The sequence below is a fragment of the Anomaloglossus baeobatrachus genome, chromosome 5, assembly GCF_048569485.1.
Source record: "Anomaloglossus baeobatrachus isolate aAnoBae1 chromosome 5, aAnoBae1.hap1, whole genome shotgun sequence".
NCBI lineage: Eukaryota > Metazoa > Chordata > Amphibia > Anura > Aromobatidae > Anomaloglossus > Anomaloglossus baeobatrachus.
In genome coordinates, this window is record NC_134357.1 from 431,330,634 (window position 1) to 431,354,288 (window position 23,655).

At 46.2% G+C, this 23,655-nt stretch overlaps 1 protein-coding gene across 2 annotated transcripts in view; it reads left to right on the forward strand.

The window, feature by feature from the left end:
• Nucleotides 1-23,655, forward strand: part of PHACTR3 (phosphatase and actin regulator 3) — a 275,574-nt gene that overhangs the window by 84,427 nt on the left and 167,492 nt on the right. For both annotated transcript variants that reach the window (XM_075350374.1, XM_075350375.1), the window contains exons 2-3: nucleotides 3,658-3,819; nucleotides 4,110-4,196. In XM_075350374.1, the coding sequence (XP_075206489.1) occupies nucleotides 3,658-3,819; nucleotides 4,110-4,196 (249 nt within the window). The remainder of the gene's footprint in view (nucleotides 1-3,657; nucleotides 3,820-4,109; nucleotides 4,197-23,655) is intronic.

Below are 23,655 nucleotides of genomic sequence, written 5' to 3' on the forward strand. Positions count from 1 at the left end.
AGGAGTGGAGATGGATGTCAGACCTATGTACCATCCTCCAAAACTTTGAGGACTCCACCAAGATGGTGAGTGGTGATGACGCCATTATTAGCGTCACCATACCGCTACTCTGCCTTCTAAAACGGTCTCTGCTGAAAAACAAACATGATGCATTGCAGGCGGAGCGCGATGAGTTGCAGCAAGAAACAGTAGTGGGTGTGGGTGATGATAACACACAGCCCAGCCTCGTCTCATCACAACGTGCAGTGGAGGACTATGACGAGGAGGAGGATGAAGACATGGAGCAACTCTACGGCCAAATTGAGGATATGACATGCACACCAGTCATATCCTCGGTTCAGCGTGGCTGGCCAGAGGACAGGGTAGATGAGGAGGAGGAGGAGGAGGAGGAGGACAGCATGTTCAGTCATCTTGTTGGTCAGGCTACTGAAGTCCTGGCTGTTAAGAGTCTGGCGCACATGGCTGACTTTATGGTAAGCTGCCTGTCTCGTGACCCTCGCGTTAAGAACATCTTGGCCGACAATCATTACTGGTTGGTAACACTGTTAGACCCACGCTACAAGGAGAACTTTTTGTCTCTTATTCCCGTGGAGGAGAGGTCAACCAAAATGCAGCAGTTCCGGAAGGCCATAGTCACGGAAGTAGGCAAAGCATTCCCCTCACAAAACGCTAGCGGCATAGGTCAGGAATCAGTGGACAACCGAGGCGTACAGCCGAGAGAGGCACAAGTCCAATCCGCCAGAGGTAGGGGAACAGTCTTTAAGATGTGGGACAGTTTTCTCAGCCCCTCACGTACCACAGCCCCTGAGGTGCGGGGTAGTGCCACAAGAAATCCTAACTTTGCCCAGATGCTGAAGGAGTACCTTGCAGATCGAACAACTGTACTCCGACATTCCTCTGTGCCTTACAATTATTGGGTATCCAAGCTGGACACGTGGCATGAATTGGCTCTCTACGCCTTGGAAGTCCTGGCCTGCCCTGCTGCTAGCGTTTTGTCAGAGCGTGTTTTTAGTGCCGCAGGTGGAATCATTACAGATAAACGCACCCGCCTGTCAACTGAAAATGCTGACAGGCTGACTCTGATCAAGATGAACAAGGGTTGGATTGGGCCAGACTTCACCACACCACCAGCAAATGAGAGCGGAATTTAAAGTTTGCCATGTACCTCCACTCACCCATGGGTACACACTTCTGGACTTCGGATAATCGCTGGACTGCTCCTCCTTCTCCTCATGCGCCACCATGATGATGACCGTTACAAATTGCAATACTTAGGCCTTTGTTTCAGGTATACCCCCAGTGGTAAATTTTTTCGCCCATTCTTTGCAGAATGGACATTACAACGACAGGAGACCCGCTCCTTTGCAATGGGAACAATGTTTTGAGGCCCTCATGCACATCTCTACCCAGGGACAACGTGGAGCCTCCCAATTTTTGGCTGCCCTGCCTAAGGGCTATACTATAATACACCCACTTCCTGACAATGGACACTTAATGTTTTGAGGCCCTCATGCACGTCTCTACCCAGGGACAACGTGGAGCCTCCCAATTTTTGGCTGCCCTGCCTAAGGGCTATACTATAATACACCCACTTCCTGACAATGGACACTTAATGTTTTGAGGCCCTCATGCACGTCTCTACCCAGGGACAACGTGGAGCCTCCCAATTTTTGGCTGCCCTGCCTAAGGGCTATACTATAATACACCCACTTCCTGACAATGGACACTTAATGTTTTGAGGCCCTCATGCACGTCTCTACCCAGGGACAACGTGGAGCCTCCCAATTTTTGGCTGCCCTGCCTAAGGGCTATACTATAATACACCCACTTCCTGACAATGGACACTTAATGTTTTGAGGCCCTCATGCACGTCTCTACCCAGGGACAACGTGGAGCCTCCCAATTTTTGGCTGCCCTGCCTAAGGGCTATACTATAATACACCCACTTCCTGACAATGGACACTTAATGTTTTGAGGCCCTCATGCACGTCTCTACCCAGGGACAACGTGGAGCCTCCCAATTTTTGGCTGCCCTGCCTAAGGGCTATACTATAATACACCCACTTCCTGACAATGGACACTTAATGTTTTGAGGCCCTCATGCACGTCTCTACCCAGGGACAACGTGGAGCCTCCCAATTTTTGGCTGCCCTGCCTAAGGGCTATACTACAATAGACCCACTTCCTTCCAATGGGCACTTCAGGTTTACAGGCCCTCATGCACGTCTCTACCCAGGGACAACGTGGAGCCTCCCAATTTTTGGCTGCCCTGCCAAAGGGCTATACTATAATACACCCACTTCCTTCCAATGGGCACTTCAGGTTTACAGGCCCTCATGCACGTCTCTATGCAGGGGCATTGGTGAACCTCACAATTTTGGACTGCCCTGGCAAAGGAAAATACTACAAAGACTCACTTCCTCAAAATGGGCACATTAGACTCAAGAGGCCTTCATGTACGTCTCTTCTCAGGGACATCGGAGTGCCACACAATGTTTTCACGTAAAATCTTTCATGTATTAATCTCAAAAAGTAACATACACCAGCTCTATCTCACTATTGGGTATGTGCCCTTAACATTTCTGCCATGAAAAATCATTTTGGGGTCATTTTGGAAGGTTTTCTGGTGAGTCCGTAAAAATGGCGTGAAACGCGGACAAAATTGTTCACAGCTGTGACTTTTGAGTGATAAATGCTTCAAAGGGTCTTCCCCATGCTGTTGCCATGTCATTTGAGCACTCTTCTGAGACTTTTGTGACATTTTTAGGGTTTTTCCATGCTGCCGGGGGGTCATTTCACAAAAATACTCGGGTCTCCCATAGGATAACATTGGGCTCGTTGCTCGGGCCGAGTACACGAGTATCTTGGGAGGCTCGGCCCGAGCTTCGAGCACCCGAGCTTTTTAGTACTCGCTTATCACTAGTTGTCAGTAATTTATAGAATGAAAGAACAATTTACATTTTACTCAAAAGTATACCTATAAAGAGAAAAATCAGAAAAACTGACAATTTTACAGTGGTCTCTTAACTTTTGCCAGAGCTGTATGTGTTATGAATGGGGCTGATTTGCAATACGAGGCACAACCTTAACCATTGCAATTATCAAAGTTGGATCCCCACAAATGAAACACTGATAACCTATTCCAAGGATAGACTTTGAAGAGGTTGTCACATCTTATTAAATGGATAAAATTGGAAAGTGCTTGTAATAGAAAGCTACTTTTCCATTTACCTATTTGTAAAAATATTTTGAGTTCTTTGAAATGGAGGGATATATAATTATATAGCGTACAACTTGTTGCCTCAGAGGTGGACTGAAGCTGGATGGATTGCTGGGTCTGGCCTTGGCGTTCATGTGCTTCTTTTTTTCTTCAAAGGCAATGCTGTCTCTGGTACCAGCATTGCAGATCCGTCAGTCTTCAGGAGCTCACTGCCCCCAAGACAGCAGGAAATCCCTTTAAGGCTTTGATAATCCAAAACGCGTTGGTCTTTAGATTTGCATGTGTCTTTAAAGGTTTTTGTAATAGATTGAGGACTATTACCCTTGGTATGCTGGGTGAAAGTCCAGTTTCTTTGTGCATGTCCCATTTATCTTGCCCACTGTATCATAGTTTGGCCCATTATACTAACATATTCTTTCTTCTCTTCTCACACATAGAGGAGATGGCCCAGTCACCGGCGTTGCGGACGGAGTATCTGGTAACAGGCATGCGGACTCCACCTGCCAGAAGGAACAGTAAGCTGGCAACGCTGGGGAGGATCTTCAAGCCTTGGAAGTGGAGGAAAAAGAAAAGTGAAAAGCTTAAACAGTCCTCTGCAGGTTAGTATTTGGGGAAGTAAAGGTCTTTATCCAATATGTCTGTCCTACTAGATTACACACAGTTTTTCCAGGCTTCTGAATGGCAAATCTGTTGGGTTGTATAATTGTCCAACATAATTTTTCCTGTTCTGTCTACTGGTGAAATTTAAGATTATTACTGCGCTCCCAATTAGTTACCAGATAATCAGATGTACTAGATTATTGAATGTCAGATTAATTTGGAGGAAATTCTGTACTATATGATTTACAGAACCAAAGCTATGTCTTCTCATCATTGTATCCATTGCCAGGAATTGTCTCCACTCCTAAGAAGATCACCTCCCGGCAAACCCGCGATGACATCATCAAGAAGGGAATTTTAGAAATTATGGAAAAAGGTAAATTATAATCCTAAAAATGTTATAATATGCAATGGTGGCAGTTAGCATAGTACAGGCATTATAATACAGCCTGTACCTGGACATAATGAGGTCGCCATGGTCTGGGCCAAAGGACCTTCATCCACTCTAGCTATAAAACACAAAGGGAAATGTCACCTTGGCTAAAGTGGTTTTCCCACTGATCAGCAGACGTTTAGCTACTTGGACTTTTTAAACCTGAGAACAGTAGTATCAAGCCTCGATACAAACTCTGAAAAAAGGGACCCCACCAATGATTTTCAATCTGTACCATGGGCCCCCAGCAACCATGTGCCATCTGTACCATGGGCCACAACCAAACATGTGTTATCTGTACCATGGGCCCTGTTATATTTTATCCTATGCCATTGAACACACAACTAACATCTGAATTACAGGCAAAGGACCTAAAGGGATGTTTTTTGCAGCTGTGAATAGAAGTTAAACCGCTTACAGAAAAGGACAGCAATTGGGTTGCTAAAACCCATTATATAATCACTTCTACTGTTGCCCCTTATGCCATCTGCATTATCACACTATTCTATATGTACCGCCCCGCGCTCGGCCGCAGCCGAACCGCTCGGGTCTGGGCTCGTTCGGTGGGTGGCTCGAGTGCCTCCAGCACCCGGGGGTCACGTCGCTCTGAAGGGAGGCTGGCGCTACGTGAGGGGATTTCGGTGGGGAGGTTCACAGCCGGGGCTGTGGTGTTTAGGGATTTAAGTTCGTGATGCCACCCATGGGTTGTGGTGAGTGTGGACACCACCGCTGCCGTTAACTAGGCTCCCGGGGACGATGGTCCCGGGACCCGGTGGTTGTGAGGTGCGGGCGTGTTGGTGCTGCGCGGTGCGCTGCCCAAGGGCACTGTTGTACTCACTATGACAGATACACCGGAGTCTCTGGTAAACCAAAAGGATGGTGGTCGGTGCCCGCAGCCGGCTGCGCTTGGTCCCCCACCCGGTTTGGTGATTCCCGCCTTTCTCCTGTACCTCGTTTTGTAGAAGTTGACTGCCTATGCTTCAGCAACGGTAATCCGCTCCCCGGCATTATGTGTGTCGGGGAACCCGTTTGCCCGCAGGCGCTGGCCCGTGGGATCTCTGTGCCTTGGCGGTGGCTTTCTATCCCCCTTGGTGGGCTGTTGCTGTCTTTCGGATCTTGGGATGGAAAAGGACTTAAGGTCCAGACCTCAATCAGTAAATTCGACGTGGTCCAGTGGCTTCTGGACCTCGTTCTGGGTCTGAGTACCCCTCCTTGTGCTCCGGTTTCCAGTTGGTTCCCCGGTTCAGTATCGGTGGGCCACTACCCTGTCCCGGTCCTTACGGTTTCACCAGCCGTCTTCCGGGCTCCTGCAGGCGGCAACCACCGTCTGCCTCCTGGCCACAGGGTATCTGGGCTACAACCCAGATCCCTGACAGACGTTTACTACTTTCCAACTACTCTCCTTCACCTCCTAAACTGATCTCTTCTCCTCCCTAACTTCATCTGCTTGTTTTTCTCGCCTCAGGCTATCTGAACTCCTCAGCGGGTGTGGCCAACCGCCTGGCTCAACCCCCTGGTGTGAACATCAAGACCTGAGAGGGGTGACTCAGGGTTTTTCAGGTTGGCTGCTGTTACCTTGTTAGGGGACGGGTGTTTGTGCAAGGGCCTACCTGTGACTACCTGGCTAGTCCAGGGCGTCACATATATTACCCATATAAAATATAATATGCACAGCATTCACTATGCCTTCCCCATTTTGCCATTCACTTTTATTCATGACAACTGGCAGTACCACTTATTATTGACAGTACACAGTATGGAGCTGTGCCAGTTGGATGCGGAGGCACCATTAATCAACTGATCAGCAGGGATTGCTGGTGTTCAGACCTCCTCGAGTTTGATATTGACATCCTATCTTCAGGATAGGTCACCTTTGTGCAAGTTCTAGTTAATAAGTTGTTGTCAACTCTCGACTTTTGTCAATATACTGGACAATATATGTCACCCATCCTGGGCCCCTTCCTGGTATATATGTCCTCCATCATGGGCCCCTTCCTGGTATATATGTCCCCCCATCCTGGGCCCTTTGTGACTTCAATCGTTATGCCCCCCCGCCATACAGGGCAAGTACTACAAACATGGGAATTGTGGGTTGGGGAGGACACTGAGGACTATATAATGAATTGTGGGGTGGGGAGGACTTTCCCACATACGTAAACCTGTCAGGCCCAATATGCACCCAGAACCACAAACAGTTCTGGGTGCATCTTTCTAATCCCTGCCTAACTGTTCCAGGCTATAATAGCATATAGTAGCATACATTAAGAGATCTTTAGAAAAAGTGTTTCTAAAGATCCTTTATGATATGCTAATAAGTGCTGGCACTAGTTGCAAGGGCGTTATTTCCACCCAGTAGTCCGCCCTCTTAGCATGTTAGCACACCCACAGGGCAGATCAAAGTGTACCTGCGCAGAACCGCAATGACGTTCTGGGCTGGATAGAAGGAGGATGGAGATCGCAGCAGAGAGGACGCGCCGAACCAGAGAATAGCGACACCCATTGGACTGGACCGCCCCCTAAATGAGTATTATGAAAGTGATTTTTATACAGAGCTGCCTGGGCACTTATATACAGCATTCTAGCATACTGTATATAAGAGCTCAGTGGTGGTGGCCGCAGCTTATAGTCGTTAAATCTGGTGAGAGGTTCCCTTTAAATGTCTACATTATTTATATTTTTCAATTTTATTTTTGTACCAAATCCAACCTCCCTTTCAAAAAATTACATAATATAAAATGATAGGTAAATACACATCATCAGAGCCAGCTGCAACATGACGCTATATGGGTGCCACATGTAGAGATGTAAAATTTGATTCGAAAAACAGATGTTTCTGACACGCACACTTTGTGAGGTTGACAGTTGCAGTTAAATGTCTGGATTTTGGGCAACTTTGTTTTGTTTAATAAAAAAAATACTCTCCCATTCATAAAAAGGACTGCACAAGAAATGCAAAGCAGATGTATCTTCTTGGAATGACACTGATTACAGATCTTTTTTTCCTGTAAAAAAAATATTGCAGTGGCTTACTTCTGTTTTCTATTGAACTTATAGTAAAAAAAAAAGTGTAACTGTAATTCAAATGCTGCAGGACAGATGCAAACTACACCATATCAATTATACTCTCAGTGCTGCTGGGACCTGTCCTACCTCTCTCGTTATCAGCGGAATCTGCATATTATTTAGTGGTACAGTTGTACAACATCTTATAATGATGGATCAGGGAAACATTATAATGATGTAGCAGGGAGACATTAGATCCATAGTGCACAATCAGCTTATGTAGAGAATAAAAAATTTGGACCTGTTGGTCACATGGTATTCTCAGGTCACTTGACTAGGCTACCGATACAAAGGCAAGGTGTGTGCGAGTGTGTTTGTTGATATAGCAGAGCTGTGTATGGTTTGATATAGAAAAGGTGTGTTAGCTTATGTAACAGAAGTGTATGTGTGCAAGTTTTTTGTGTATACTCTCATGGCATTATAATGTGTGGGGGAAATGTACTGTGGAGACATTATACTGTGTGTGTGTGGAAATATAGGAAATGTACTCTTGAGACATTATACTGTGTGGAGAGCTATGGGGGCATCACACTGTGTGGGGGCTGTGGGGGCATCATACTGTTTATGATGGCACCATACTGCATAGGAGGGGTTGTTGAGTTATAATACTGTATGTGTATGTGAAAGGGATGTACAGTGAGGGCATTATTCTGTGTTGTAGGCTGTGGGGGAATCATGCTTCATGTACTAAGGACTCCAGAGGCATCATACTATGTGTGGAGGCTGTGAGGGCATCAGATGATGTCTGTAAAGTGCTGTGGAATTGGACTATATAAGTGAGTAAAATAAGTAGTGTGAGAGTATAATATTGTGTTTGGGAGGCTGTGGGGACATTATTACGGTATGTGCTGGGGACTGAGGGTGCATCAACCTGTAGGGGCAATTTACTCTCTGGGGAAATGTTGGGACATCATATTGTATGTGGGCATTTGTGGGGACATCAGATTGTAAGGGCATGTTACTATGTGGGGGGATACGGTTAGGATAATAGAGTATGGAGACAGTGGGGAATCATGCTGTTTGTAGTGGTTGCTGTGGGGGCATTATATTGTGAGTAAAGGATTGTACTGTGGTGGCATCATACAATGTGTTGTTGGTCTGTGGAGGTATCATACTGTGGTGGGCACCATAGTGTATGCGGGGTACTTTGAGAGCATCATATTATTTGTGGTGGGCATTATGGATGACATAAAATTGTTACAAGACTCTGTGGGAACACTAATGGGCTTCATAGGACCAATATTTTTGTGTGGGCACTTTTATAAAGGATTGGGTGAGGTTAGGGTACTGGCTTAGCATAAAAAAAAGAAGAATTGCCGTGGCGTGCTGTGCTGTGCAGTATGTGGCCCCCTTTCTTATGTTCAATATTGGAAGTTATGTGCCTGGAGTATGTATCCAATATTTTAGGGCTTTCTCTTCCTATTTCTATTACTAAACTGAGGTCCTCTCACTATACTAATCACCCTAAAATGGCTTTTGCATGGTAGCATAGATCCCATTAAGTCCCCATAACTTAATCACATACAAATAAATACCTTAACTAAAAATAAATACTCAGAAAACGATGCTGGATAAAAAATGGCCGTGGTGTTTTATTATTGGTAACTTAAAAGATAATCAATTCATTGTAAAAACAAAATACCCATAAAATTTTAATAAATAACACAAAATACCATATTTTACCAACAAACCATAATCCACCCAACAGAGTTGGGCGATTTTCCCCCAACTAATAAAACAACACGACAGGATAAAAAACAAACAATTTAACTTACATATAAATGGGCGGGTGGGAGGGACAATCTTCGGTCTTCCAGCTGTTACTGACACAGCTGTTAAACATCTGTCACTATATATAGTGTATTTCCACAGTAACCAAACCAATAGGAATACTCCAAAAAGGCGCGCAGCAGGCCGCACCAATCGCTATAACCTGCCCGTGTTACCACCAGAAGGGCAGATTAACCCTTTCCATTATAACCTAATCCAGCTAGAAACCACAATTACCTCAGAAATAAAATATACAGCTTACAGATTAAAGCAAATAACTTTATTCAATAATACGAAGGGACCATGCCACCATGAAATCACCAGGCTAAACGCTGCTGGTGATTATACATGGTAGCATAGATCCCATTAAGTCCCCATAACTTAATCACATACAAATAAATACCTTAACTAAAAATAAATACTCAGAAAACGATGCTGGATAAAAAATGGCCGTGGTGTTTTATTATTGGTAACTTAAAAGATAATCAATTCATTGTAAAAACAAAATACCCATAAAATTTTAATAAATAACACAAAATACCATATTTTACCAACAAACCATAATCCACCCAACAGAGTTGGGCGATTTTCCCCACATGGCCACGTATCAACGATACGGGGCCCCACCCAAACACCACAACCACCTTTCAATCATATTTTGGATGCCGACATTGAAAATGTCCAAACCGACATCCGAAAGATGAACCCCATCGTTTCTATATAAACCTGCAATAAAGCCTTCTAACTCCGTATGGCGATAGGAAAAATCTCCCATATTACTAAAAAATTTAGCCATCTCACGGTTCACTCTCTTCCTTATTTTTTCCATAAACAACAAGCGGCTGGAACTCCAAACCAAACGAGGTATAATTTCTGAAAAAACCAACGATGAGGAAGGAAAAATGTTTTTGATCAGTGAAAAATCCCTGCGAAATTGAGCTAACAAGTCCAAAGTCTTCAATTTACCCAAATCATTACCACCGATGTGAAAGATGATAAGATCGGGGTAAGGATGGTTCAGAAGTATTTTTTTAAGACTGGTGAATAAATTGACAAATTTTAAACCCCTCAAACCAAACCAAAAAACATTCAAAATTTCACCGTCAAACGACAAATTTTCCGTATAGTTCCTACATGCTGCTCTCCTCTGCGCCCAATGAATGAAAGAATGGCCTATGAGCCATATGACCATTGGGCCTAGAATTGGAGAAAACAAAAACAAAAATTAATCATAATAAATGAGGACGGATATAAAGCTTATAACGACTGGAGGTCCATCTCCCAATCTTACAAATCTTTTTAACCTTAAGACCTGCTCCGGCAGCCTCCGTTGCAGCTCCAATTCGAAATGAGTGTGACGAAATTCTCTTGCCATCTAGATTTAATTTAATACAGCATTTTTTTAAGATAGCATTAAATTGGAATTTCGTTGCCAAGGAACCATCCTTATGTATAAATAGCAAACCCGTACTATCCCCACGAATTGCTAACCACCTAGCCATGTTAAAAACAGGACAAACACATGAATCAGGAACTGCTCTCAATTTAACCAACATACCTTTCCCAAGTTGATCCGTCTTTGACTTCCTGATAAACACGTGAACAGCACCATCTGACAAACCAACATCACTTCTAACCAGACCGGAAATATTGGTCTGACTATTGGCCAACAGCTCACTAATCCTAAGAGCTCCAAAAAAGCACAGAACAAAAGCTGCCCTAAACAGCCTTAGTTCAAAAACATTAAAACAGACATCCTTCAAGATAAACCAAAATCTGTTCAACAACTCCAAAGATATAGGTCTGCGACAATCCGGAACAGAAAGCTGTTTCCTGCATCCCTTTAGTGCCTGACGAACAGGAAATATGCTCAAAAGAGAATCCTCGCCATACAGCTTTAAAAAGAAAGAAACCCCACTCAAGGTTTTATATAAAAACGCATGACTATAGCCTAACTCCAGATAAAAATTCAAAAAACTCAAAACTGCATGAACATCACGTTTAAAATACGAAAATTTGTTAAACTCACAAAATTGCTTCCAGCAACACCAAGCTGAAGCATAATACCGCCACGTCGCCGGGGCAATAGAATTCCTAAGAGCAGCTGACACTAATTCCATATTGCCTCCCATACATGGGACGGGCACACAGCTGATAGATGATCTATTCCTGTTGCGCTTTTCTGAAATCTGTCCAGCTGCTGAGAAGAGAGGTAAGAGACAAGAGGATTACTAGAATCCAGCGATAACCGAGCCTTGATCCAAATATTGAATTTCAGGCATAGCAAAATTACCTTGCGTAACAAGCTGCATAAAAACTTACATTTCACAGCTAAGGTATTGACCGCAAAAACCGTACCTTGGCAAGGGGATAAGATCATAATCCGTCTGTTTGCCAGCTCCTCACCCCAAATACTCAACGAGACCAAAATAGGAAAAAGATCCAATAAAACCTCCTTTTCAGTTAAACCTAAAGAAAACCAGCTAGCAGGCCAGGACTCAAAGCACCAATGTGACTTAAGCATAGCACCAAAGCCGATATTTTTGTCAGAGCTTGTAAACCAAAATAACTCCTGAGAAAGCACAAAATCCTGCTGAATACAGGTACGCCCATTAAAACTGTTCAAAAATTCAAGCCAAACTCTCAAGTCTAACTTCATCTCCATAGAAACACGAATATGTGAGCCTGCACTACGTACCCCTTTCATTGCATCATAAAGCCGCCTAGAAAATACTCTACCCATTGGCATTATTCTAAGCGCAAAATTCAAGCTACCAAGCAGAGATTGCAGCTCTCGCAAGGTGCATTTTTTCATTTCCAAAAAGGCCGAAATATACGATCTGAGCTTGACAACCTTCTGAGGCGGAAGCCTCAACTCCATTCTGCGGGAATCCAAAACAATCCCCAAAAATTCAATCTCGCTACATGGAAAAACCGTTTTGTCTTCTGCCAAAGGGACCCCGAAAAATTCCATTAAACCCAAAAACTTAAACAACAACTGTAAACAATGATCCGACCCCCCTTTCCCAACAAATAAAAAGTCATCTAAATAATGCAAAACCCCCCCATCTGGAAAAACCTCTTCTACTGCCCAGTGTAGAAAAGTAGAAAAAGATTCAAAATAAAAACAAGATAGGGAAAAACCCATGGGAAGACATTTGTCAAAATAAAAGGAACCTTCAAACGAAAAACCAAGAGAATTGAAACCTAACGGGCTGATTGGCAACAAACGAAAGGCGGATTTAATATCCGACTTTGCCATAAGAGAATCAGGGCCATATTTTTTTAACAATTGAACAGCCTCATCAAAAGAAGTGTAACTCACCGACGATGCATTAGAATCAACAGCATCATTCAATGAGTCACCCCTTGGATAGGAAAGGTGATGTATAATCCTGAATGAATTAACCTCCTTTTTTGGAACCACCCCTAACGGTGATACCCTAAAATTTTTAAAAGGGGGGAATTCAAACGGGCCCGAGATTCTATCCATTGCCAATTCCTTCTCAATGTGAGACCTAACCACTTCTCTATGTGCATCAACTGATTTTAAATTTTTTGACACCAAACAACCAATACCGTTGAATGGCGGAACAAAAAATCCAAAATCAAACCCTTCACGGACCAGGATTGCTTTCGCCTTGTCTGGGAAGAGATCGAGCCACGGAAGCATGTTTTCCAAGCTCACTGGAGTCCGTGCCCTTGAAAAACTGCTCCCTAACACCAGATGATTGTACAGTGGATTGACTATGTTTCTTAAAACACTTAAAAACGGGGTGTGATCCACCACAAAACGAGCATTCGTGGCGAAAATGGCAGTTATTCTGCCATTTGCAAACACTCTCATTAAAGGCAAAACACACCCCTTTTTTAGGAGCCGAACCAGGCTGCTGCCTATGAGAAAAATTCCTCTGAGGCAACATCAAGTTGAGCCACAGGCCAACATCCTTCACTCCCCATTTAACATTAGGATGTACTGCCAATTTTTGTCTGAAAGACTCATCGTAGTTCAGCCACGCCAGGCCGCCGAAACCACGATAAGCCTCCAGAATACTATCCTGATGCTGAAATAAACCACTACATAACTCTGGAAATCTTTCACCAAGAACCGCAGCATAAATGGAGAAAGCTTGAAGCCACAAATTAAAAGACTTAAAATTCTTCCTTTTTTCAGAATCAGCTTCCTGCTTCTCAGATCTCTCATATTTATGCTGCGCTTCTCTAGCTACTGGTAGCAAAGAAAATACATCCACGTATTCTTGTTTCCAAATTTTCTCTTTCATGGAAGCACTGAGGTGAAAACCCAAGGGTGAAACGTCACACGTCAGTGCTTCCTTCAAATATGATTCAGCTACCCCGGGAAACCTGTCCTGTATTGAATCCACAGCAACAGGTGCCCGGGTAGGAATCATACTATCACCAAACAGATCGGACAGAGTCCTAATAACAATGTCCTTCACACTGTTCACCCTCTCGCACTCAGATCCATACAAGGATGATCTCTCACCAGTTCTTTTTCTCCTGGCTCCATCAGCGACGTCGATCTGCGGGTGGGGGGCGCCGGCTGCGACCCCTTCTTCATCCTCTTCAGACGACGAGCTCCATACCTGCAGCGCCGCCGCCGCCGCCCCAAGTGAGCTCTTTTGCTGGAGCAGCAGCGGCGAACGCCGGCCTGGAGCCGAGGAGCCCGCCGCGCTCAGACCGGCGGTGGTGGCAGTGGCGATGACAGGGAGATCAGGAAGCTGAGTCGCAACATCCATCGCGCTCACCCGCCGGGCATTGTGGGAGTCGAGCCGTGCTGACGACATCACATCTCGCCGACTCCTCCTGTGTTCTCGCGATGCTGCGCGCCGACCGCCCACTGGAAATCCCGGCTCTCGCGATGGCGACTTCCTGCTTCCACCGCTCCGGCCGCGCGCAGAAGATGAAGTCTTCTTCCCGCCGCCTTACCTCCTGGGACTCGACTGTGGCGGTGAGTAAGCAAGATTCTTCCTCTTCTTCCTCAGCGACCTCAGCTTCTCTCCAAGAACTCCAAGCTCTCGTCGCCCGAAGCAGGACCCTCGGCATTCGCCGGCACCGGAACCGGAGCAGCTTCTATGGATTCGCCTGCGGATGCCAGGCAAGCCCTCAGCCAGTCTTCTCCTCCGTCGCCGCCAGCTCGCCGGACCATCTCCTCAAGTAAGGACTGCATGACAGATGACAATCTTCGGTCTTCCAGCTGTTACTGACACAGCTGTTAAACATCTGTCACTATATATAGTGTATTTCCACAGTAACCAAACCAATAGGAATACTCCAAAAAGGCGCGCAGCAGGCCGCACCAATCGCTATAACCTGCCCGTGTTACCACCAGAAAAGCAGATTAACCCTTTCCATTATAACCTAATCCAGCTAGAAACCACAATTACCTCAGAAATAAAATATACAGCTTACAGATTAAAGCAAATAACTTTATTCAATATGTGAGACTGTGACCGGGGTTATCTATGACGGCCGGTATGTCTCGCCCCGGTTGTGCTCACTCCATGATAATCCACTATAGGGTTAATGCTGTTTTCCCTACAGGCTGAAGGGAGGGATAAATAGATTCAGGAACAAGGGCAGGTGTGCCGGGTGTGAGGGGGTGATCACATCTCCCTGAGTTCTCTGCCGGAAAGGCACATATGTAATATTGTGGACTTTTTCTTTGGAATAAACCGTGTGCTGTGAACCTTGGTGCCTGGATCCCGTGTCTTCTGCAGCGCAGCCGACGACGCTACCTCACATATGGTGGAGAATGCGGGCATGACAGCCGGTGAGGTGTAGCATCCATTCCTGGTGACCCAGTAGCACATGTCCTGGATTCGGCCGGCTATACTACAGCCCAAACCCGGCGACGCCATGGAGGACATACTAAAGCATTTGGCTCAGGCTAATGCACAGCAGCAACAGACCAATGCACACCTGCTCCAATCCTTGCAAATGCAGGAAAAAAAAATTCCAAGAACAGATGGATCAGGCCAATGCACGTCAGCAGCAATCCTTGCAAGTGCACCAAGAACAGATGGAGCAGGCCAATGCACGTCAGCAGCAAGCCTTGCAATTGCAGAAAAAAAGGCACCAAGAACAGATGGTTCTCCTGGCCAAGTCGATCCGTGCCGGACCGGCAGCAATAACCCCGGGATCGGGTGATGACGGCAGCGTCCGGAAAGCGGTGAGACAAGCGTTGCAAAAGATGACCCCGGGTGATGATGTGGAAGCGTTCCTGGCGGTGTTTGAACGGGTGGCCGAGTGGGAAAAGCTGCCGACCCCGCAGTGGGCTGAGGTATTGTCACCTTATCTGACGGGGGAACCCCAAAAAGCATACCTGGACCTCTGTACCGAGGACGCCATTGACTATGTGACCCTGAAAGCCGAAATACTGGCTCGGTTGGGGGTGAATACCTATGTACGGGCTCAGCGGGTAAATCAGTGGTTCTTTGAGGAAGCCAAACCCGTACGCTCCCAGGCCTATGACTTGTTACATCTTGTAAAAAAGTGGTTGCAGCCTGACACTCTGAGCCCGGCGCAAATGGTGGAAAGGGTAGTAGTGGATCGTTTTGTGCGCACTTTACCCGTCACCGTTCAACGGTGGGTCGGACAGGGTGACCCGAGTACCCTGGACCAATTAGTGTCCCTGGTAGAGCGGCATGTGGCTACGCAGGACTTGATACGGGACACTGAGACTTTGCGTACCGCCCGGCGGTTCGGCCCCTCCAAGCCTAGGGCCAAGGACCCACCGCTGACACCGGTGCGGGAGTCCGCTACCGTCCCGTCTGAAGCTGCACCCTCCGTCCCTGAGGTCCGGAAAACTATGTACCCTAAACGACAACTCGTCAAGGGGGTGTCCTTCCCTATTAGATGTTGGCGGTGCCAGCGGGTGGGACATATGGAAGCCCAGTGTCCACTCACCACGGAGCCCATGGATTGTGGGGTTACCCGGCGGGGTTCAATGTATGCTCAGGTGGTGTGTACCGCTGACCTGGTCTACCCAGAGACTGAGCCCCACTTGTGCCAAATTCAGGTGAATGGATGTCCGGTTACAGGCTTGTTGGATTCCGGAAGCTTAGTGACCCTTGTGCGATCAACCCTAAGGGCTAAAGTAAAGGCCACCGGACGTACCGTGGGGGTGGTTTGCATACATGGGGACCGCCGAGACTATCCCACGGGGATAGTCACCATCACAGCACCTTGCGGTCAGGTGCAACATGAGGTGGGACTTATTAATACTCTTCCCTATGATGTGATCCTAGGAAGGGATCTGCCCTATTTTTGGACTTTATGGAAGGGACCTCCTAAGTCCCCTCAGATATTGGTCAGTCCGGGACCTGAGCCCTACAATCCTGAATCCGGGACGCCTGCCGTAGGGGTCCCCATGATAGGGACAGGATGTGAACCTGATAGGTCGCCCCTAGAGGTATTGGCAGGAGAGGCTGAGACGGTCGAGCCCATCCCGGAGTTGGAGGCGTCCCCAGATACGTTTGGGACAGCCCAACTCCAGGACCCTACATTAATACATGCCCGGAGTCGGGTGACAGTAGTTGACGGGGTGGCACAGCTGCCTGGTGCCCAGGTAAGATACCCCCATTTCGCTCTTAAGCAGGATTTACTCTACCGGGTAGATGAAATACGGGGCGTAGGGGTAGAGCAGTTGGTGGTGCCCCAGCCGTATCGCCGGCGGGTCCTCGACTTGGCTCATAAACACCTGATGAGTGGTCACCTAGGGGTCAAGAAAACGCAGGAGCGAATATTGCAAAGGTTCTATTGGCCCGGGGTCTTTGGGGAGGTAAAACGGTTCTGCGAAACCTGCCCGGAGTGTCAGCTTACCGCACCCCTGACCCACTTTCGCAGTCCGTTGGTACCGTTACCCATTATAGAAGTCCCTTTTGAACGGATAGGAATGGATCTGGTGGGGCCCCTCGTAAAGTCTGCTCGAGGGCACCAGCATATCCTAGTGATCGTTGACTATGCCACCCGGTATCCAGAGGCGATACCTCTCAGACATACTGCAGCCAAGCTTATAGCTCGGGAGTTGTTTGCTGTGTTCTGCCGGGTGGGGTTGCCCAAGGAGATCCTTACGGATCAGGGGACCCCATTCATGTCTAAAGTGACCAAAGAGCTATGCCGGCTACTCCAGATCAAGCAGTTGCGTACGTCTGTGTATCATCCTCAGACGGATGGTTTAGTGGAACGATTCAATAAAACCCTGAAAACCATGCTCAAAAGGGTGATTTCCAAAGACGGGAAAGACTGGGATATGATGCTTCCCTATTTGATGTTTGCCATACGAGAGGTGCCACAGGCATCCACGGGGTTTTCGCCTTTTGAATTGTTATACGGGCGACATCCCCGGGGATTGTTGGACCTGGCAAAAGAAACCTGGGAGCAGGAGCCCACCCCCCATAAAAGTGTGATTGAACACATTTTGGGTATGCAGAACCGCATAAGCGCGGTCATGCCAATTGTGAAGGAGCATTTACAGGAGGCTCAGGCCGCGCAAAGCGGCCGCTACAATAGACAAGCCACCGTGCGGACCTTTAATCCCGGGGATCGGGTGTTGGTATTGATTCCCACGGCGGAGAGTAAATTCCTGGCTCAGTGGCAAGGCCCCTACGAGATAAAGGAAAGAGTCGGGGTGGTTAACTACAAAGTATTGCAGCCCGGTAGGCGGAAACCTGAACAAATATACCATGTCAACCTATTAAAACCTTGGCAGGAACGGGAAAACCTGATGGCTGTTTTTTCCCCACCTCCCTCCTCTTCGGGTCGTTCACATCCGGCTCCAGCGACCTCCGGAGGGGACGAACCGGAAGTAAGGATTGGAGAAGCCCTCACCAAGACACAGAGGCGAGAGGCCAGACGGTTGGTTCAGCAGAACCCCGATGTCTTCTCCGAGCTGCCCGGTAGGACCAGTCTGATACGACATGATATTGTCACCGAGCCCCACCTGAAGGTACGCCTGAAGTCATACCGGGTACCGGAGGCTCGACGACAAGCCATATCAGAGGAAGTAAAGTCAATGTTACGCCTGGGGGTCATCGAAAAATCCCGGAGTGAATGGGCTAGTCCGATTGTCCTAATACCAAAACCCGATGGCTCCTTAAGGTTCTGCAATGACTTTAGGAGATTGAACGAAATATCCAAGTTTGATCTCTACCCCATGCCCCGGGTGGATGAGCTGATTGATAGGCTGGGACAGGCGCGATACTTTACCACGCTCGACCTGACCAAGGGGTACTGGCAGGTGCCACTAACGGAGTCCGCCAAGGAGAAAACCGCTTTTGTTACGCCGGAGGGTCTCTTCCACTATGTTGTCTTGCCTTTTGGGTTACATGGCGCTCCGGCCACGTTCCAGAGGTTGATGGACTTAGTGCTGGAACCCCACCAGGCGTATGCTTCAGCGTACCTTGATGACATCATTATTTACAGCTCCGATTGGCAGACCCACTTGGAACAGGTACAAGCGGTGGTGGACGCACTTCGAACAGCCGGATTGACAGCCAATCCCAAGAAATGTGCGTTGGGACTCACGGAAGCCCGTTACTTGGGCTACGTAATAGGCCAAGGAGTGATTAAGCCCCAAATTAACAAAGTGGAGGCGATCCAGAAGTGGCCTAGACCCCTGACCACGAAGCAGGTTAGGGCCTTCCTGGGTATCGTGGGGTACTACAGGAGGTTTGTAAAAGATTTTGCGGGACTATCAGCCCCCTTGACGGACCTTCTCAAAGGCAAGAAGTCCGTCATGGTGCGCTGGACTCCGCAGGCCGAGGACTCCTTCCGGGCCCTGAAGGAGGTCCTGTGCGGACAGCCCGTTCTTGTAAACCCTGATTTCCGGAAAGAGTTCATAGTACAGACTGACGCCTCGGAGGTCGGCCTGGGGGCAGTGCTGTCTCAGGTGGTTCAGGGGGTGGAACACCCCGTCACCTTCTTAAGTAGGAAGCTCACCCCTCCCGAGCGGAATTATAGCGTAGTGGAGAAGGAGTGTCTGGCGATCAAGTGGGCCTTGGAGTCCCTACGCTATTACCTGCTGGGACGGCAGTTTCGCTTGGTGACGGATCACTCTCCACTGGTCTGGATGAGGTCCGCCAAGGAACGGAATGCCCGGGTTACCCGGTGGTTCTTTTCTCTGCAGAACTTCCGGTTTACGGTTGAACACCGGGCCGGTAGGTTGCAGGGCAACGCCGATGCCTTGTCCCGCGGCCCATGTTTGATGGCAGGAGTTCAACCCCGCACGCTTGAACTGAGGGGGGGGGTATGTGAGACTGTGACCGGGGTTATCTATGACGGCCGGTATGTCTCGCCCCGGTTGTGCTCACTCCATGATAATCCACTATAGGGTTAATGCTGTTTTCCCTACAGGCTGAAGGGAGGGATAAATAGATTCAGGAACAAGGGCAGGTGTGCCGGGTGTGAGGGGGTGATCACATCTCCCTGAGTTCTCTGCCGGAAAGGCACATATGTAATATTGTGGACTTTTTCTTTGGAATAAACCGTGTGCTGTGAACCTTGGTGCCTGGATCCCGTGTCTTCTGCAGCGCAGCCGACGACGCTACCTCACAAATAATACGAAGGGACCATGCCACCATGAAATCACCAGGCTAAACGCTGCTGGTGATTATACATTCCCTGTCTCTGCTTGTTTTTACAGGCTATGATAGGTCATCCTGAATGGTTATTCCAGTGGACCCCAACTTTTCTGACATAGGGAGCTGCATTAACCTCTGAGGGTCGCAGGCCACATTAAACTCTGAGAGAGGATTGCGAGTCACGTTAAATTCAGAGAGGGTTGTGAGCCACATCTCAGCTCCCGCACCCTACGCAGTAGTGTCACCCATAACTGGTATAATGACAGCCAAAGCTTTCCACAGAGATCACACCAAGGCAGTATATCAAGATCCAGGTGTTCACACAATACCCTCATTCAGTATTCTTGCTTCAAGCACTGCCAATAAACTTTCATATCCAGCTTCAAGCATGTCCTCTGACAGGTGGTATCTTCCTGTCCCCAGCTTATTGTACTCTGTAAACATGTAAGGCCAGTATACTCGTATGGCCACTGAGATCTGCTCTTCTGTGTGGGGCTACTAACGTAAATCACCATATGGAGACCTGCTCTTCATAGCTGTTTGCTAGACCTGCTGCTAGTGCAACAAGATGATCTGAGTGGGAGGATGAAGGGGAAAAACCGTGCTGCCGCTGAAGCGCGTTGAGAAATAAAAATTCGCCAATTCACGATGCTTGGATCAGTTGTTCTTCAACGGCAGCACAGTTTTTCCCTTTCAACCTCCCACTCAGATCATCTTCTCCAGGGGTGCTGCTGCAGCCATTTCCATACGATATTAGTACTTGAGATTCTCATTACTCAAGGTGAGCATTGCAACGTACACTAACCCTCCATGTGTTTTCCGGGTAAGACCCCATTTCTTCTTTCCAGTTGTTTATTCCCTATAGTACAACAAGCTGACAGACAGCTGCGAGCCACACATCATGGGGCCATTAGCCCCATGTGGCTCCAAAGCCACAGGTTTGGGAATACTGGGCTATGCTATATGAGGTCATGTGATTTGATACATGCAAGGCACATATGGAGAAGAATGTACAGTCTCACCTAAGGTCATATAGAGTGTCATGCAAAAGTTTGGGCAGCCCTGGTCAAAATTACCTTTATTGTTAACAGTTAAGCAAGTTAATGAAATTATCTCTAAAAGGCATAAAGTTATAAATAACACATTTTCTTTGTATTTTAGGCATAAAAAAATAAAAATGAATCTTTTACATTTTAAAAATTACAAAAAGGAAAATGGACACCCTTGGAGATTTGTGTGCTCAGATAACCTTGACTAAGGTTTCAGACCTTATTTATCCTGTTAGGATTATTGCTTGTTCACTATCATCGTTAGGAAAAGCCAGGTGATGCAAATTTCACAGCTTTTTAAAAACCTAGCCTCCTCTAACTTTGTGCCAAAAAACAGCAGCCATGAGTTCTTCTAAGCAGCTGCCTAGCACTCTGAAAATGAAAATGGTGAGGCCCACAAAGCCGAAGAAGGCTATGAGAACATAACAAAGCGCTTTCAAGTTGCCCTTTTCTCAGTTTGAAATGTAATTCAGAAGTGGAAATTACCAGGTCAAGGTAGGGTGCGGAAGACCAAACAAAATGTCTGTGAAAGCTGCTACAACCCCTGGCAAAAATTATGGAATCACCTGGCTCTGAGGATGTTCATTCAGTTTTTTACTTTTGTTTAAAAAAAGCAGATCACAGACATGGCACAAAACTAAAGTCATTTCAAATGTCAACTTTCTGGCTTTAAGAAACACTAAAAAAAATCATGAAAACATAATGTGCTAGCCAGTAACGATTACTTTTCAAGACCAAACAGGGGAAAAAAATTATGGAATCACTAAATTATGAGGAAAAAATTATGGAATCATGAAAAACAAACAAACAAAAGAACACTCCAATACATCACTAATATTTTGTTGCACCATCTCTGGCTTCAATAACAGCTTGCAGTCTCTGAGGCATGGACTTAATGAGTGACAAACAGTACTCTTCATCAATCTGGCTCCAACTTTCTCTGATTGCTGTTGCCAGATCAGTTTTGCATGTTGGAGCCTTGTCATGGACCATTTTCTTCAACTTCCACCAAAGATTTTCAATGGGATTGAGATCCGGAGTATTTGCAGGCCATGTGATTGACCTTATGGGTCTTCTTTCAAGGAATGTTTTCACAGTTTTTGCTCTATGGCAGGATGCATTATCATCTTGATAAATGATTTCATCATCTCCAAACATCCTTTCAATTGATTAAATAAGAAAAGTGTCCAAAATTTCAATGTAAACTTGGGCATTTATTGTAGATGTAATGACAGCCATCTCCCCAGTGCCTTTACCTGACATGCAGTCTCATATCATCAATGACTGTGGAAATTTACATGTTCTCTTCAGCCAGTCATCTTTTATTGTTTAGCTTTTCTGCATGTAAACCCCATTTCCTTTAGGCGGTTTCTTACAGTTCAGTCACAGACATTGACTCCAGTTTCCTCCCATTCGTTCCTCATTTATTTGTTGTGCATTTCCTGTTTTGGAGACATATTGCTTTAAGTTTCCTGTCTTGTCGCTTTGATGTTTTCCTTGATCTACCAGTATGTTTGCCTTCAACAACCTTCCCATGTTGTTTGTATTTGGTCCAGATTTTAGACACAGCTGACTGTGAACAACCAACATATTTTGAAACATTGCGTGATGATTTACCCTCTTTTAAGAGTTTGATAATCCTCTCCCTTGTTTCAATTGACATCTCTCGTGTTGGAGCCATGATTCATGTCAGTCCACTTGGTGCAAAGTTCTCCAAGGTGTGATCACTCCTTTTTAGATGCAGACTAACGAGCAGATCTTATTTGATGCAGATGTTAGTTTTGTGAATGAAAATTTACAGGGTGATTCCATAATTTTTTTCCTCATAATTGAGTGATTCCATAATTTTTCCCTCTGTTTGGTCTTGAAAATTAACCGTTACTGCCTAGCACATTATGTTTTCATGATTTTTTTTAATGTTTCTTAAAGCCAGAAAGTTGCCATTTGAAATTATTTTAGTTTGATTCCATGTTTGTGATCTGCTTTTTTTAAACAAAAGTAAACAACTGAATGAACATCCTCAGAGCCAGGTGATTCCATAATTTTTGCCAGGGGTTGTATTAGGATTACTAGAGAGTCAAATCAGAACCCCCACTTGACTGCAAAAGACCTTCAGGAGGATTTAGCAGACTCTGGAGTTGTGGTAGATTGTTCTACTGTTCAGAGACACCTGCACAAATATGGCCTTCATGGAATAGTCATCGGAAGAAAACCTCTCCTGAGTCCTCACCATAAAATTCAGCATCAGAAGTATGCAAAAGAACATCTAAACAAGCCTAATGCATTTGGGAAACAAATCCTGTAGCCAGATGAATAGAAATGGGCAAACCTACAGATGTTCGGTTTCGGCGGGTCCAGGCGGATTTTTTTTGTTAAAAAAATCCAGATTCGGGACCGGATTGGAACCCGAATATGCCCGGATGCCGAACCCCATATAAGTCTATAGGGACCCGAAAATTGTGCTGTAAAATGGTGGTAGAAAGGGCTAGGGGAATTAGATCAGGAGCGTTCTGGGGTTTTTTAGTTTTATTTTTTTCTCTCTACGGTGGTAAGAAGGCAGCCAATTGCAACCTTTTCTAATGTCACGTTTCTTCCCAGCACAAATAATAACCTTGTATTTTTTTTTTGGGGGGGGGTTTAGAAAATCCTGATGTGATTTGTATGGTGTAAAACTGTCATAACATACAATGCTCCATTAATAAATAATATAGCTAAAAAATCAGCAAACACTGTAGTGGCTGCAGGTCTCGCTCAATATAACACTATCACAATGAGAATGTTTTCTTAAAAGGAATGCTTCAGGTCCCTGCTGGGTTTTCAGTCACGCCGCTCCAATTATGTACTGCTGTTCTGTTACTGAAACACATGGGTTTTACGTGGGAGCCATCAGAATCCAGTTTTGTATCAATCGCCCAC